Here is a 17703-nt window from a genome sequence, read left to right as displayed (position 1 = left end):
CTGCCGTTAGAGCATTGTGTCAAAGGGAGCACAAAGTCCCGTAGTGTGTCTTTCTCCTTCTGATAAATTGTTTCTTGAACACTTTTGAGCTGTACCCACCCTGCCTTAATGGCCCTGAGGCCCCAACAAAGGCAGTTCTGTTGTGTTTGCATGGCCAGGTTGGACCACTGCGTGTAATGCCTAGCAGGTGTGGAATATAAAATAGTTTGATAGTTTGGCGGGCGAACAGTTAGTACATTATTGTCAGGGGGGTCTGGGCAGGCAGCAGCGCTTGGCCTAAAAGGTTTACTTTTAATGAAAGTTGAAGAACTGGCAGACACTCTCCCTATTCTGCTAATGCAGCAGAATAACCTCAGCTACTGACATTGAGCCTTCGGCACTGAATGTAAATAAGGAAGTCGGGCCGCCTTCACTTGAGGAATCTGTCAGTCATGTATCCAGTGACTCTGCTTTTATCACAGAAAATATTCTTAAGAGTAGTTACAGTATTTAGCACTGTAGTTACAGTAATTTAACTGTCCCAGTGAGATGTACCTACAGTACGAAGACTAAATACACTTATCCTTTGTTTTTGTTTCAACCCTGTCTCAAAGAAAATAATTTATTTTGCCTGATAACTTTGGGGGGAATGTAACTGATGTCTGCAAAAATGTTTGTTCGGTCCAGGAAACAATCTTCATCACGTTGTGTGGTTAGATTTAGACCAAAAAAAATAAAGAAAATCATCTCCTCTCTTGTGCTTTAAGTCAGTGTGGAGGTCTTCATCCTTTAACCAAATCAACATTTTTTCTCAAACCTTAACCAAGTGCTGTGAGTGCAACCAAAAAAACATTAATTATAATGTTGTTGCTACAAGTGGTTTGTCAATCAATATTTTGCAGATACATCTAGGGCAGCAACTACCTTTTATATTGATCTACTATAAATCAGATAATTATTACTGCAATTAACCTGTTCATTGTTTGGTCTATAAAGTGTCAAAAGAAACAAGTAAATAATGGGAAAAATGCAACTTTATATACCAACAGAGCCATATATTTTTATTTACACCAAATATTCAACTTGAGAAGCATTATAGAGTTGTTATCTGGCATGAAAATATTTGTGAATGACTTTTCTGTCGATCGTCTAATTAATTGATCTTCTCAGCTTTAGATAAATTCTGTGTAATCCTTTTGTGACTTTGCATTAAGTAAATTAAATATTTCCTCATAATAATGATATAAAAGGTAATTCACTTTTTTATTCAAAACGTGCTTTTGCTGTTGTAGAAAATGTTTAGTACATAAACATTATAAGACTTATAATGCATTTGTCAAAGGTCAAAATTGGTTTCTTGCCGTCTGCATAATTTTAACAAATGTTAATACAGCCAAGGTGAATTGTCGACAGTCAAGTCTTTCTCTGAAGTAGAAAATGACTCCTGTTCTCATACAAAAGCACCTTGGCATTCTCCAGAATAAACCTTCATCAAGGTAATTATCCTGCAATAGGAAATACTGTATAAATTGCAACATTGTCCACATTTTCCATGTTGCTTATCTGAATAGTTTCAAGCCATGCAATAATCTGTCCACTCCCGTCTCCGCTGCAGTATACTCCCAGATTTTAAACTCAACCACTCACAGCAGGTTGACAGATTACCTTTGGTTCAGAGCCCAAACGGACAGTGTCCAAGCCACGATAAACACAGCAGCCATTATTTCTGCTTCCAGTAATCTACCCACTCTCGAGCCAGATGACGTGAAGAAGATAACAGCACAGTGGCCGGGGCTCAGGGAAATGGAAGGTATTCAATCGGCCCCTTTTTTTACCGGGTCCGTGTGATAATAAAGAAGATATTGTAGCTTTGAAGTTTGTGTTATTCCGCCTTAACAACGTACGTCACTGAAAGCTGACATGATGGAAAAAAGAAGGGAGTAAAAAAAGAAGCCTAATGTCCTAATTAAGATTATAGAGATTTGATGATGGAGCAGAGAGAAGGCAATTGAAGCCATGTGCTCATTTTATCCCCTCCATGTGTTTTCTCTCTCGCCTCCATCCAAACATTTCTGCCTCTCACTTTTCTGATGAGACTCATTACAAATCAGAAATGATTATTGGCAGTTTGTTTGATCTGTGAATAAATTCAGATGTCACTGTGTATTGGCCTAACACAAGGCATGACAAATACAGGTTTAAAGTACATCAATTACAAAAATACTTCCCACTACTTCCCAAAACTTTTGATTGTTTTGTTTAAGCCCACTTGAGAGATGATGTGTTGGCAAGTTGCCGATTGCTTATCGAACCATCACAGTTTAAACCCCAACAATGGAGAGTAGTTGTCAGAAGGCACTGGCCCTGTTTAAGTTTAGTTCGTCATGGAAGCCTTAACCAGATCTCTTTTTCATTTGAGGCATCTGTAAAAGAGCCAGATGCCTAAAACAAAATTTAAATGAAGTGTTACCCCGAAGAGAGCCCTCTCAGCTGCAGTAAACTAAACCCAGAGACTCTCTGTTCTCTCCAATTGTGTCTGTATAACCCCTGCCAGAAGAAGCAGCTGTGACAGTGTGTCTAAGCGTGTGTGTGCGCGTGTGTGTGTGTGTGTGTGTGTGTGTGTGTGTGTGTGTGTGCGTGTGCGCGCGTGCGTGCGTGCGTGCGTGCGTGCGTGCGTGCGTGTGTGTGTGTGTGTTAATTGTGAGGTTGCGGTGACTGGGGAAAGGCCCAGGTGTTTGTTTATACTCACACCACCATAAGTGGCCATAGCTGGGGCCTGCTGCTGGGCTGGGCTGAGCTTTAAGACCAGGCGACGGGTCTTTGTGTACAGAAGCTGCTCAGTGTGCTTACATTTACAGAACTTGTTCAAGTATCACACTGTCATTGTGCAAACAGACCCAAACAGGTCGCTGACAGACACAGCCCACACCGTTCTTTATAGGGCTCAAGACGCAAGACAAAACATTTAGATGTGAAGGTTTGATATACTGTAGTCAACTTTTATATCAATTTTCTACTAATTATTCTATTATTTTACATCAATTTAACATTAAGGTCTCAATTGTATGCATAACACCTTGTTTGTGTAATATGCAATAAATAGTTTGTTTCATTTATTTTCATTCTTGTCTCTGCATCTCGTTGTCCCACACTTTTGTTGTGTAAATATTTTAACAAGTGTGTTATGTATTGATTGTTTATAAGAGAATAAAAAGCAACCAAGCCACCAGCTTTTTATCAACTAGCAGATACACAATGTGACATTTATGTTGTCCACGGATAAATAATGTGCATGGAAGACTCCTCCCCGACTGAAGTTATTTAAAAAGTTTGTCACCTTGTTGAAGGTTTTCTTGACATATTTTAACTTTATATTTAACTGTTCACTAACATATTGATAAATAATTGAAAACACAGAATTCATCCTAAGAGTGAGTTGGTGGGTGAGTCTTTCTGAAGGTGCTGTATCAATATTATGAGTTTGTATTAGTATAAGGATGTAAAAACGCCACAAGGAGCTCTTGCTAAAGCATTTCTACAATTCAAATAACATATGTTCTGGTAAATTGAAAACAGAGAAATGTGACTGGAAAGCTGTCTGCAGAGTGTTTAGTGATGTAAAATCATGTCAACTGAACATTCAGAATCTGTAAGTAATGTGCCAATAAGGTAAAAATCCATGAATATAACTTCACCAAATACTTTAAACTAACACAACATGAGTTTTGGATAAGGACCATAAACTGAGCGAATATTGTAGGTTTGTCCATCTACATGTACCATGAGCTGCAGGGATTGTTTCACTGGATAGTTAGCATGTTTCTCGAGACAGCTCAGCTTTAACAATTACCTTAGAACAGTGGTTCTCAACCTTTTTTCAGTGATGTACCCCCTGTGAAATATTTTTTCAGCCAAGTACCCCCTAACCAGCGCAAAGAATTTTTGGTTGAAAAAAAGATGGAATACACAGCGCTGTGCCATCAGTGTCTGATTTATTAAACTGTCAACACTGAAGATTGCATTGTGGCATTGAATTCAGTTCATGAACTTACACTTATATTTTATTGAATATTTATCAAATAACTATTTTGAAAGGATTTTTGAACGGATGCTAATTTTAAATATATTCTTTAAAAATCTCAAGTACCCCCTGGAGTGCCTTCACGTACCCCCAGGGGTACACGTACCCCCATTTGAGAACCACTGCCTTAGAAGACAGGAGCCACATGTTTTTACGGGACCAGTTCAGCTTTATGGTGCAGCAATAATCATAAAGAAATCTCCTCACGACAAAAAATACTTTGCAATACACAACTAATGGTAGGCTGGCTTCTTTAACTGGATGAATTAAGTGAAGTCATTTGTACATAAGTGTATATGTACGATATACAAACTATACTTAAAAGTACAATGAGCCAGTATCCTCCTTATCCTGATTGGATCAACTTATCACCGGCTGCCCTGTAATTGGTATCCGCTTGTAATTTCCAAACTAAAAACAACATGGCAACTCTTCTGGAAAAAATGTAATTTCTGCAAAACTACCAACCCAAAAATAATTTCTCAATTAATCTGAGGTGGGAAATAGGCCATGCAGTAGCAGAGTCATGCCTCATTTTACAGCAGTGAGTTCATTTTTATCTAAAAGTTCCTCAACCGGTCCAGTATGTATGTGAGTGAGCTGATTTAAATTTCAAGTTGTAGACTTAAATTGTAGTGAAAAATAAGCTTGTGAGATGTATTCTGTCTGAAATTGACAGGTTTTCTTATGTACAAATCTTAATTTATTAGAATTAAATATTTCCTAATACTAGCCTTAAATACAGTAAGTAAGAAACAAGTTGCATGAATTCTTGTTCTGTTTGTCTGCACATACACTTCCCAAACAAACCCAACCCAGGAACTCAGAGGCTATCATCAGTCGAAACTGTTTTGTTTGAATCCGAGCAGGCTGTTCAGGGTTTCTTTGAGTCAGGCATCAGACGGGGCTTTCTGCAGTTCTTTTCACATTAATAATTGAGCTCCAGCTTCAGTTTAGAGATCTGAGAGAAAGTTCTTTTGCAGCATTTGAAAATAAAACAAACTCACTACAACAACATGTACACACATATAGACAAACCTACACCATGTACTAACTGTCCCAAAATTTGGCACATGACAAGCATCCTCGGCGCTGCTTGGCAGCACAGAGACGCCCAGAAGCGTTTGTATTTACAGACTAACGCCGATCTTCATCTGAGGACTCTCATGCCTGTGACACAAACTCCACAGGGGCGAAACTGAATAAGGTAGATGAAAAACGAAGAGTCTCTTTCTTGTTGAGAGATACTTAATATTTTAAAGACAGGGAGCATGTGATGTCTGGTACTGCTTGTGCATCCACATCATAAAAACATTGTGTGCACGATAACTCATATTGAAGCACACACGAACATGCACAGATGAAAATTTTCAAGTTGAATCTCCAATGTTCTGCCCCTTTTGAAATTCATAAAATACACGAGCTGTTCTAAAATAATCCAAACATAACGTCACAGTAATCACAAAGTAATTGTAAGGAATGCAATCTCTGCACTGATCACAGTAAATTATGCTGAAATGTTTCACTTAGTAATCATAACAACACTAATAAATTGTGTTTATTGTAGTTTCAATGTAGTTTCAACAATATTGGTCTGTCCTGTCTTGACATTTCTACTCATTCACTGCATCTGTATTAGTCCTGTCAGAACACAATGGAACTACCAGGCCAGATTTTCTCAACAGCTTATGCAAACCAAAAAGCAGCCAAGCATAAACCCCAGCACAAAAATAAATGCTTTCATGCACACACAAACCCATGAATGCACACATACGCTCATCCATACTTACACTTATCCTGCAACCTTCTCTATATCCAACAACCCCCCCCACAAAAGAAAACCCCAATTATATATATTTATATATACATATATATTCAAATTCATTTTTACTTTATTTGAAAACACAGTTAGCACTTAGAGTAACTGATAATCACATTATAATGCATTACACAAGTGATTAAAATGTATTAATGTATAATGAAAAGATTATAATGTATTACAACTGTGGGGATTATAATACACTATGATCCTGAGCATGAGCAAAAAAAATGTCAGTGACCAAAAATTATAAATTAATATTACACTTGACCTGGCAAGTAATTACAAGATGCTTTATAATATGCTATGCTTAGTGTTGTAAGGCATTATTGATAGATAAAAATAATATTTGCAAATACATGTAAATATATGTGGTTGTACAGTTTGTGGTTGTACTGATTTATGATTTTATTGCATTAAAAGTATGCAAAGAAAAATAAAACGAAATAAAAATTGTATCACTAGCATACACATCTACTTCTGAACCATGATACTTCTGTGTAGCCTGAGTCTCGTGCTATCTTCAGCTCAGCGTGCAGAGAGTTTTTGTGTGTCTTAGCTATTCAGGTTAATGCGTTTGCCTGTGGGGCATATTTCCATTCCTGCTCCCATGCACACACATCCTCTTCCGAACTGCTGCGCCATTACTGTTCACTCAAGCTGTCTTTGGTATAACTACAGCCACACTGCTGGGAATAAACCTCTAAAGCCTCAGAGTGATGTGTCATACTGTGCTAGCCATTGTAGGAGTCCGCATTTGCACCATAGTTGTGCATAAGTAGTAGTTGCACAGTAGGATCTAATTAGTATACCGAAATACAAAATTCTTTTACAAAACAACTTTTTTTCCATGTAGCTCCCTCTGGGGAGGAAAAAATAATACAGCAGGCAAAAAAGTAATGTAAAAATTGCATTTGCTAAATCTGCAACTGGAGCACAAGTAAAAGTAAAAGTTTCAGAGGATAGGATGCTGAGAGGAGAATGAGACATCAGGTGTTCAGCTGTAGCTCAGGTACCTGCAGGTGAGTGCTTCATGGTAGGGTTTGATACTGGCGCTGCGATCTCTTCGGACGGGCCCCGGCTCAATGGTGGGCAGGCCTGTGGCGGAGGTGGTGGTGGTCCACGTGGAAGAGATCCTCCTCAGAAGACCAGGGTGTAGACTCCGCCTAAGACGCTGCAAACACACACACAGTTAACACTAAAGGTAAACCCTTCTCAGCACTATTTCCCATAAATTAATAAAATCCTCAGCCATAACCTAACTACACAAATGAAAAAAAACCCATGGCTATAATTGCGTTGGCTCTTAAAGCACTCCCACCTGTGAGATAAGGTTAATGCTTATTTGCTTTGTCTGCAGTCAAGTTAATCATCTAGATGGGACAATTGTTTTTCTTGAAGATGAAACACATGAGCTGATAGAATATGCATAATCTTTCATGGGGCACTTTAATTTTTCCTTCAGTCGATCCAAGAAATCAACAGTCATCACTGACTGGAGATTATTGGCGGGCCGCTGTGCCAACGATGCCTCTCACAGTAACATTAAAAGTTACAATTCCATTATTGCATTGCACAGATTTCATCACATGGATTCTGCCTCTCTGCTTTCTATTCTCTCTCTGTATGTCTCTTTTGTCTCGTTCTCTCAGTCTCTTTCTTTAACCCGTCTTATCTTTGCTCTTTCTCTGGGATTCCCAGTGGTCTGTGCCCTTGTGGCGCCTCCATCTGTTCGGTGCCATGCAGCAGCTTGGCACATCAGCGCCAAACATGGCAGGATCTCTCTCTCTCAGTCTTCTGCAGGGTGACCTAGTAAAGATCGCCTCAGAATCCTGAATGGGCCCATTCAGAGCAAGGCGTCATTTACTGAGTGCAAGCACATACACTCAAACACGCTGTCGGTTTGAACCACTTTAGTGGACATTTCACTGACTTTATCTTTGGGCTTTACCATAACCTTTAACCTTAATTTAAGACCAATACAAATGCCTGGTTTTAGCATTAGCTGATTTCAGTTGCAGATAAACCAATTTGTGAAGGCAAATGCATACAAAACACACAGACACAAACACACACACACACACACACACACACACACACACACACACACACACACACACACACACACACACACACACACACACACACAAAAGAGCAATACCCAATCATACTATGTACACATTCAGACAGCACTGTCACATTTAAGCACTCAAAATTGCATTTAAATTTGCACATACCAGGGTTGTCCCCAAAACATCCTGTGTATGATGCTGTTATGATTAGAGTTATGTATTACCGACATGTTTTGAACAATACATTGTATACTAAAACTGCATGAATATAACATTACATTACATTACAGTCATTTAGCAGACGCTTTTAAAAGTTTAATTCCTGATTTTGAATGCGTAATAATGGTGCTGTGGTATGATTTTGCAGCACCATCGTTCCATTTTCTAATGTAAACCCTTCAGACACACACCAAAAGCAAAACATCACATCACAGAAACACACGCATCACCAACGGCAACAGCATGGTAAAAACCAGGCCATCCTCACATAAAAAGAAAAAGTCAGTGTTGATTGAAGTCCATACCTGGACCTATCTCTATAACTGTTTAGTCAGAATAAAAGTAAGATTGATGAAACTTCAAATATTTCATAATTAGTTGTGTATTCTTTCATGTACAGTAGGTGTTTCTTCCTTCTTTGCAGCACAGAGAACAAACGCTGTGTTGGATAGAAAATGGGTTTTTGGAAAAGTGCTTGAAAGGCATCAGTATGCACCACGATGGACATCAAACTCTTAGCCAGGAGGCAGAAAAGCAAGCACAGGGCTTTCCACTCCTGCATTAACCACCTTCACTCCTCCCGCTACTCTCCTCCTGGGCAGTCAGAGGCTGCACGTCATCTCTGGGGAGCAGAGTCTTAATGAGGGCAGCCTCACCGGCCGCTCCACAGGCACAGCTTGTCTTAGCTACTTTGACAAAGTTAAGACGATATACAAAAAACGTCCACCTGTCAGCCCAAAATTGGCTTGATGGCATGGCAGCCATCGACCACACGGCAGCTTCCGAAACAGCTGGGATAGGTACCTTCCCGAGATTAATAACTGGATCCGTAATTGTGGTGGGGGGTCCAGCTTTGTTGACACATACTCGTCCCTCTTTGTAACCTTTTGAAAGATGTGTTCACCTTCATGTTGCCTCTCCCTTTTCACGACTACATATGTATATACACACACACGTACACACACGTACACACACACACACTGTCTGGCTCGGCACATCTGTCATGTTGACACAGCTGTGGCTATGAAAGGGAGAACAGTGCTCGGAGCAGTAGACACGCTCTATTTTTCTTCACTCAACTCTATGAAAATACGCTCCTTCATTTGATGCTAAAAGCTCTGAGAGCAGGAAGCACTCATTAGCTGAAACATGGGCTAAAAGATTAACATGTGTGTGGAGCGCTGTGTGGTGTATAAATCATTTGGCCCTAATAAAGCGGACTGCATTTCCATCTAAGGATTAATCTCAACCCCCCCCCCCCCCAAAAACAGAAGTACTATGACTACTTTTGATTAACAATTCTGACTTTTGATAAGTGGGTGTAATATCCTCACTTTCCTGTCCCTGTATATCTTACCAGTAAAGGGAAAATCATGATCTTCATCTACATCTCTACCTTATGGATGGACGTCTTCTCCCCCTTCTCTGGTCCCTCCTCTGAGTCGGAGAAAGTGTAGGCATCGCCGGGGTTGAGCAGGGGAGCGGGGCGCGGCCGGTGCAGCGGTTGGAAGGTGAGCTGGGTGGTCAGCAGGTTGCTGACGGCCCGCAGTGAGGTGCAGGTGTTGGGGGGCAGAGAGGGGTCAGCCAGCAGGTCTGAGATTAGTCCGTGGGCTTCTCCCATCACTGCTATGTCCACCATGACAGTGGTGCCTGATGACTGTGGGGTGACAGGGAGAAAGATAAAGGTGAAATAAAACATCACTGCTGCTGTGGTTAATGTGAGTCGATGATGATGTATGGCTGGATCTGATAGTGGTTGTGTGAAGCTTCTTGGGTGGCAGGTGTGGCATCACTTGTGTTGTTAATTCTACCGAAATGGAAGTCAATGGAATAAACTATGGTGGAGTTATGTCTTTGCATTAAGACAAACAGTTCAAACTCTCTCAGTGGTGGAAACTGACAGTGTATTAAAGTTGTACAAGCAAACATTTTTGGGCAAAACTAAGATTTTGTAGGGAAGTTGCACAAAAAAAGAATTGGAATAATTCTGAGGTATTTGTACTTTAAGTTGCACTGATAAATATTTTATATAAACAATGGGTCATATAGTACTAGAAGGTGTTGACCATAAAAACAAACCCATAAAGAATAATAACTCTACATTTTCCCTCAACTCCACAGAGTGTTTTGGCACCTTAAGCTCATTGTCTTTGCTTTATTGTTTTGGTTCAGTCTCACTGCTCCCATCAGCAAAAAACTGCTAGCTCTAACAGATCCACTGTTCACTTCCTGTCCAGCGCCAAACCACCGACGGACAGAGTAAGCAACTAGTTTGTGAACTTAGTGGAGCGTTTAGCAGCTCGAGAGCCAGATATGTTTCCCTCGAGAACAAGATGGAACCACAAGGATTCAGGAATTTCTATTGGACTTGCAATAACAGCTTTATCAGTGTATGTGCCAATAAAGCAAATGGTAGAGCAGGTTAACCACAAGGTTTAATCCCCCTGCTCCTTCTGTCTGCATGTGAAAGTGTGCTAAATGCTCAGGATGGGTTAGATGCAGAGGTCAAATTTCATCTATGTACCTGTTTTATATGTTGATTCTAATACAGTTTATGTTTTTAAGTTTATAAAATGGCTTCAACATTAAAGAGCAACACAACAGCAGCTCAAACTCTAGTTTTCACTGACTTCTAGTGGTTAGACTTCTCATCTTGCTGCATTGATGTAGAGGTGTACTCCAGGTTGTGTCAGTGCACAGTGATGTCATTGTTAGACTTGTTTACAAATGCAATAGAGCAAACTTCTGACACAACAATACTACACCCATTGGGGATGCTAACTGATTTAACATATATACAATGAAACAGCTTTTTTAGCAAGGTACTAATTTTGTGTTTTAATGTGGATTGCACATTTATGCATCATAATTATTTATCAATGGAACCTATGGAGGCCCTTTACCTACAGAAAGACTACTTTCACTTTTGAAACTAGTATATTTACATTTAGCTTTTAATTCGAACATACTTGTCTTTATGTAACAATTTGAATGCATAACTAGTAATGGATTATCATTACATTGCTTACGTTTGCTTTTTTTACTTAATGAAGGATCTGAATATGCTTTCACAACTGTTTTTTCTTTACTATAAAATATTATATCACAGCAGGATCTACTGCTGACACAACAAAGACTGATTTAAAAACTACCACAGTCTGTATTCAGAAATTATGTGGGGAGGCCAATTGTCCCCTAGCAAAAATTAACACTCATCAGCTTTGTCCCATGTTTATTGAGAATATATTATAAGAGGACAATGACAGTGAGCACAGCCATAACCAAATTATGTCTCAATAGTGCACTTAGCTCAGGGAAAAAACCAACATGGCACAAATGACATCTATAAACAATACCCAACAACAACAATATGAAAGCGGGAAAACAATAGACAATTCATTTGGACCACTATCATAGGAGACATATTCAATCACAGTGTCAGACTGAGATGAGGCCAAGCTTTGTAAAGTGTATTTTAATAATGTTTTTCACACGCACATGCACTCGTCCATCCACTCACACATCAAGGCTTTAACCTACACCTTATATGGCTCCTTTCAGCTCAGACAAAAGCCAAAACGTGAGGAGGAGGAGGGAGTGGTCCTTCACAGCTGTAGGAGTTGACATACTTGCAGCCTTTTAGACATGTGAACAACAACATGAAGTTAATCATGTTGAGCACAGCTGTGTTGTACTTAATGCTTAATAAATGGACTCGTTAGCAATGCCTCAGCTAGAATCCGACCTTTGACTTCCTCACTCTCGACCCCTGAGACGGCCACCAGCCCTCGTCTGTTTCTGACCTTTCCTCCCCTGTGCTTTGAAGCCACCATCATAGTGTGAGCCTGCCCTGTCTTTGCGGGGTAAAGTGAAAAGTTCACAACCCACTCTTAATTGCTTTGCCGAGAGCAGTTGAACAACCACAATTAAATACGTCAGTCTTGGCTGCCAACAAATTTATCTAATAAGCTCACGAGTTCCCTTTTTCTCCAAAGAATGTTATCAGATTTTTCTCCCCCAATGTCCCATTCACTTTGACACCAGCTGCCAGGCACCCTGAATTATACTGTTTACACTGGCTAAGTGGCAAGAGGTTGACCTGAACAACACATGTGTGAACACCTTTCATTCGTCTCGACTTGTGGGAACAGTGAAGGTTTGGCGTTTTATTTTTCCTAGTCATATCAGATAAGTCACTGTATTTATGCACTTTTCCTTTTAGTCTACAAAAGGACAAAAGCCGTGTGTTCAGCTGGTGCGAGGGCATTCCTCCACACGTGTTGATCCACACATGATAATGACACCCATTTATTGATAAATCTGACAAATGGTCAGCACGGGGACCAAGCTAATCCGTTTTAAAGTTTTAAAGTCAAGGAGACGTCCTGTGGGATGGTCGATGGAACGTTTCTGGACAGAAGACTATTGTACCCCCCTCATCCCTCCTCTCCTCTCCTCTCCACTTCTCTTTTTCTTCTCCTCCCTTTCCTCTTTCCTATATTCTGCTTTAAAGCATGCTGTGAGGATAAGACGTAAACACCTGTCTCTCAGCTCATTTACAGGCTGATTTAGGAGTTTGCTCAAAAGGGGGTTTAAGCAGAATATATAGCTGCTGGAGAACATCTGTCTGGTCAGAGCTTCTCCAACCACGCATGCGTGCACGAACAAACAACTTGTGCAACTTCTAAAAACTTAACACCTAGTTTTCACACCACAGCCAACACAAAAGTTAAGTAAAACAAATGTTGCATAGACAAAGACTGACACATGATATTTTCACAAATATACAGTGAAAATGGCATCATCCTGAGCATGCAGCACAAAGACACATGTGTGCACCCAGTTAAACACACTATGCAGGATGAGAATGATGTCAATAATTTTGAATACCTAAAAAAATGTAACCTAGGAGGGTATGATGAATGTGCGCAGTTTGATATTGCACTTGGAGCAAGCCCCTTAACGCCCAAAACATGTCATTGATAAATAAAGTGTGGTGAAAGGCTCCAGGTGCATTGGTAGCATTTGAGATTCGGGGACACAGTGGGGATCTTGCTCCAACTGAATTTGTGCTGTTCTTATTGACCTGAAAAAATGGCAAACCTGCTCTGCTACAAAAAAACAAGCAAGGATCTTGCTTAATTTGAAAAAATGTGCTGTTAAAAAACACTGTATATCTGCCTTTAAAAATCCTCCCATTACAGTTATCTAAAGAATGTTTGTGAGACGAGGAGCAAGAGCTCTGAGCTATCAAACAAAGCTGATTGCAGGGAAAGATTAAGAATTGAAAGGATCTACCATCCCTGGCGCAAGTTTGTCTTGGCTGGAAAAAAAGTCCACATGTTCCAAATCTTCCAACAATCTGCAAACTAAAACTTTAGAATCATCAATGGACGTCAAGAAACAGATTGAATTGTGAGTAAGTTACATAATATCATGAGGTTATATAACGTTTCCCGTCAGGTTAGATGATCAGTTTCATTCATCAGCCACATCCACCTCTGTAGCGGCCCCACACAGTGACCCCTGTCTGGGGAAAGTATCACAGAAAAAAGCTAGCTTTAAAAAAGTGTCTCAAGATTCATTTTTACATTACATACATGAGAGTGGTATATTCCCGTCCACTCTCAGCAAGAAGACCAAATCGGGGTGTTTCCGAAAATATTACACTATTGCTTCAAACTGGCAATAAACAAGTTTTGGGCTTTAAAGGGGCAGTGTGTAGCACTTTGGGGATCAATTAGCAGTAATGGAATATCATATTTATAACTATGTTTTCAGTAGTGTATAATCACCTGAAAATAAGAATCGTTGTGTTTATTTTAGCCCTTCATATCTACATAAGGAGCAGGTCCTCTTCATGGAGTTTGCCATGTTGCACCAAAATGTTTCTACAGTAGCCCAGAACAGACAAACCAAACACTAGAGATGCCTTTCTCGTTTTTACGTTACCCAAAGGCCACCATAGTGATTGTGAACTGTAACTGAGTCGCAGAAAAACTGTGTTAGCACCATCCGCCGTCTGGCTCCCGTTGCTCCTAAAGTAATGTTATTATGGTAAGTATTGACTCTGAGCTAGGTGGTTATGCATTTGGCGGCTCTCGTTACCACAGTCTTGACAAGGGAGAAGTGAGCAAAGGTGTTTTCAATAGACTGCAATATGCAACAACACCGCTAGATGCCACAAAATCCTACAAACTGCCTTTTAACTTTTCATTATGAAGTGAATGGTGATTGCACAATGTAATGGCTACAGAATAATGACACCATCTGCCTTTAGATTGGCTCCCTATAAGCCTGGCTTTCATTATGAGATTCTATCTGCCAACAGGTTAGATCTCCTGGGATAATGACGGCTTGATTCACGACCCAAAGAAGGTGCATCAACCATTGTGCAACTAAATCAGGAAGTGGATAGCACTTTTGTTTTACCCAGAAGCTACCATTAGCTATCCTCAGTTGCCAAAAAGTATCAATGTAGTTCTTTGCAGGTACTATCCCTTGCAGCGGAAATTCCAGAAGATGAAACAACCAAAGTAACTGTGGAAAACAAAATGCAGTGTGTCCTGTGTTGTATAGTTGCTAGTCTATGAGGAAAACGGAAATCGCTCCGGTTGTCTAATACCACTTGGAAATGCCAGTGGGAGAAGTTGAAAGTTGTGTGTTTCCAATTTAAATAAATAAAGTAGTCAGACTACACTTTGTGCTGCGCTTTATCCTGTGGGAGGGTGTTCTTAGCGAAAGAGAAGTGAATGATTTTTACAATTTCTATCAGTTAAATACATTGCTCAAGAGCAAGTTACCGGTTGGGGCATTTAGAAATATATTTATCTCTAATTTTTAATATATAAGAGCCTGTTTTTGTGCCATTGGAGATTATTGTGGTGACCTTGTGCTATTGAAGAAGTAATATTTTTGGAGCATGTGGATTTTCTCATGCTTGCAGCTGTTTGGTATTTTTGTGGCTGGCCAATCTTTTGCATTTAACTGGCAGGAGGCATGCTGATGTTAAAAGGCAGAAAAGTTCCTGTTTCGACTGATGCCAGCCTTTCACACACCCACTGATCCTCCTAATCCGGCCCCTGTGCCAGGCACCTCTGGTCACAAATTTACCACAAATCAGTGTGATATTTGGTCACAAGCCCCCAGCATTTGTTGAAAAGCTACATTTGAGAAAACTGACTACCAGCATTAACAAACAATTTTTATGATTCTTCAACGAGCCAAGTCATATACTAAACCATGCTTGGACATGCTGGAATGACATTTTCCTATGAATAACAACAGTGTATAAGTGAATAACACAGTTTGGAAAACTACGTCAGTAGGCATGCCATAGATTAACACCCGCACAGCAGTTCATGTAAACCAAACCAAGGGCCAGTCAAAACAAACCAGCAATCACTCTTGAAGAGTGAAAAGCTGTTTGTCCACACAGCTTGTCTGTACTCAGGACTCTACTGCATCTACAATATTTAAACTTGAGATATGTGTATGCACAAAAGTAATTTTTTCATGGTAAACATCACACATTATAAACAAAACCACAGACATTTACTGTTGCAACATTTGAAACATGTTTGCTGGTGTTCCTGATGCGTCCACATGTTTTTGCCAATAACTCTACAGAAGACAGATGAAGTGCATTTGATGCAACAAACAAAACGCTGATCCTTCTGTCCAATGATTATTATTAATGGGATACACAGACAGAGAGGTCACATTTTTGCAATTTCTGAGACGCTCCACTTATTGCACTTTTAACCCCTTGGCTCCCTCATCTAAACATACAGTCCTCTAAGAGTCAAGTAAAATACCAGTGATATGTGAAGCTTCTAAAAATTGTGCAATGGTGAGAATATAATGTATCCTACAGGAGAGACAAATACCTCAGGGGGCCGACTGGAGAACGAAAGGTATTTGATTCTCTTAGTAAACACATTTGAATAATGTAAGCAACTCTGGATCCTCAAAAAGCACAAAGTGCAATTAACCCCCCGTACACTGAGATATACAGGGATTTGCTGAGCAAGAAGCTGGGGAATATATTAAATAAAAAATACTTAAGTGCATTCATTATTTTTCTTAGGTTGATTTCATTTACACAGAACTCTCTGCATGTTTGAAAAATCATTACCGTGCCGTTTTCTATTTCAGTGGCAGTGCAGAAATGGCCCTGATTACATCTGTCCAGATGGAGTAGCTGAGGAGGAGCCTGGGAGTTGGTGATGTTCTCTATTTGAAATAAGGGAGCAGCGATACTGTGTGAATCACAGCAGAACGGTAACAGAAAACTCCACTGAGACACTCTTTGCTCCTTGCCTGAGCTCCGACAGCCAAAACTGCATTTCCCACTTCCCGACGAAACCCCCACCACGACCCAACTCCCCTCACAAACCCCTCTGTCAACTCAGACCGAAGCTGTGCTGAGCCAGGTCCTCGGCTGCAGCCAGGATACAATTACACACTATTACATATTTTATTAAAGGGGGTGTGCTGTGGGATCTGAGGGGTATTAACACAAAACAAAAAATAATAACTGCCTCATTAATGATTTACTGTGAAAGGTCAAGCCAACTGACCTCTTACAAGCAGCTATCTCATCTCCGAGGAGAGGCTTGTTTTTCCTTACACATATTTCAGGGGGTTTGATTCCAACAAAGGAACCAAGTAAGATTAAAAAAACAGAACTAGAGAGACACACAAACAGACCGGTAGAGACAGGAGCAAGCAAGAAATGCCGACACATAGGACAGGGCAAACGTAATACAGAACGCTTACACTGAGCGAAGATTTACCACATGATACAAGTGGTTAAACATAAATCCATGATCAGCAGTGAGCACAGTCACAATTTATTTTTAAATCTTGCAAACCGAATAGGCCTGCTATAAATTAAACCAAATTAAAATGTCATTCTATTCATCACTTTCTCTCTGAGAAATGGCACCAGCTCAGAGGTGTTTTACTGTCACACGTCATAAAAGTAGGAGCTTGAAAACTGCTAATGCTTCTGTATCCTTTGCAGATACAACTATTTACCAGGCAGAGGACGGTCACTAGCTCAGGAAGTTGAATGTTTTCAATCTATTTCACCTTAGAATTCAGTCATGCCAAAGGACCCAATTTAATGAGAAAATACTGTACTTGACTGTCATGATTGGACCAACCAGAAGGTCAGTGACCTCTAACAACGACAAAAAACAGCATTTTAAGAATCACTGGTCTCAAGTGTTTGAAGTGCTCACAGTGATTTTGAGAAATCTTCAACATGACTGCCATGTCATGGTTCGTCTGCCTCACAGACCACTCTTCCAGCCTTTCTGTAATTTAGAATAACAGTCACAAGATCCGGGACCTACAAACACTCTTTTCTTCGATAATCTCCCCGGGTAGTGTTCCAAAACCAATGTGTTTTCAAGTCGAATACAAATATTTAAATAGCTCTCTCCATACATAACTTCACTGTCAATTCCTAGGCTAAAACATCCACCGCATGCTTTGGACGGGTGGGGAAAAAAAAAAAAAAAAAA

General features: G+C 40.0%; 1 protein-coding gene across 2 annotated transcripts in view; it reads right to left on the bottom strand.

Annotated features, from left to right (window-relative positions):
* LOC129108416 (cGMP-inhibited 3',5'-cyclic phosphodiesterase 3A-like) overlaps window positions 1-17703 on the bottom strand; it is a 66410-nt gene that overhangs the window by 10732 nt on the left and 37975 nt on the right. For both annotated transcript variants that reach the window (XM_054620224.1, XM_054620226.1), the window contains exons 3-4: window positions 9567-9827; window positions 6896-7053 (exon numbers count right to left, since the gene is read on the bottom strand). In XM_054620224.1, the coding sequence (XP_054476199.1) occupies window positions 6896-7053; window positions 9567-9827 (419 nt within the window). The remainder of the gene's footprint in view (window positions 1-6895; window positions 7054-9566; window positions 9828-17703) is intronic.

Source organism: Anoplopoma fimbria, chromosome 19 (genome assembly GCF_027596085.1).
Source record: "Anoplopoma fimbria isolate UVic2021 breed Golden Eagle Sablefish chromosome 19, Afim_UVic_2022, whole genome shotgun sequence".
NCBI lineage: Eukaryota > Metazoa > Chordata > Actinopteri > Perciformes > Anoplopomatidae > Anoplopoma > Anoplopoma fimbria.
The sequence above is the reverse complement of the archived record's forward strand: the minus strand, read 5'-3'. Positions and strand labels throughout refer to the sequence as shown.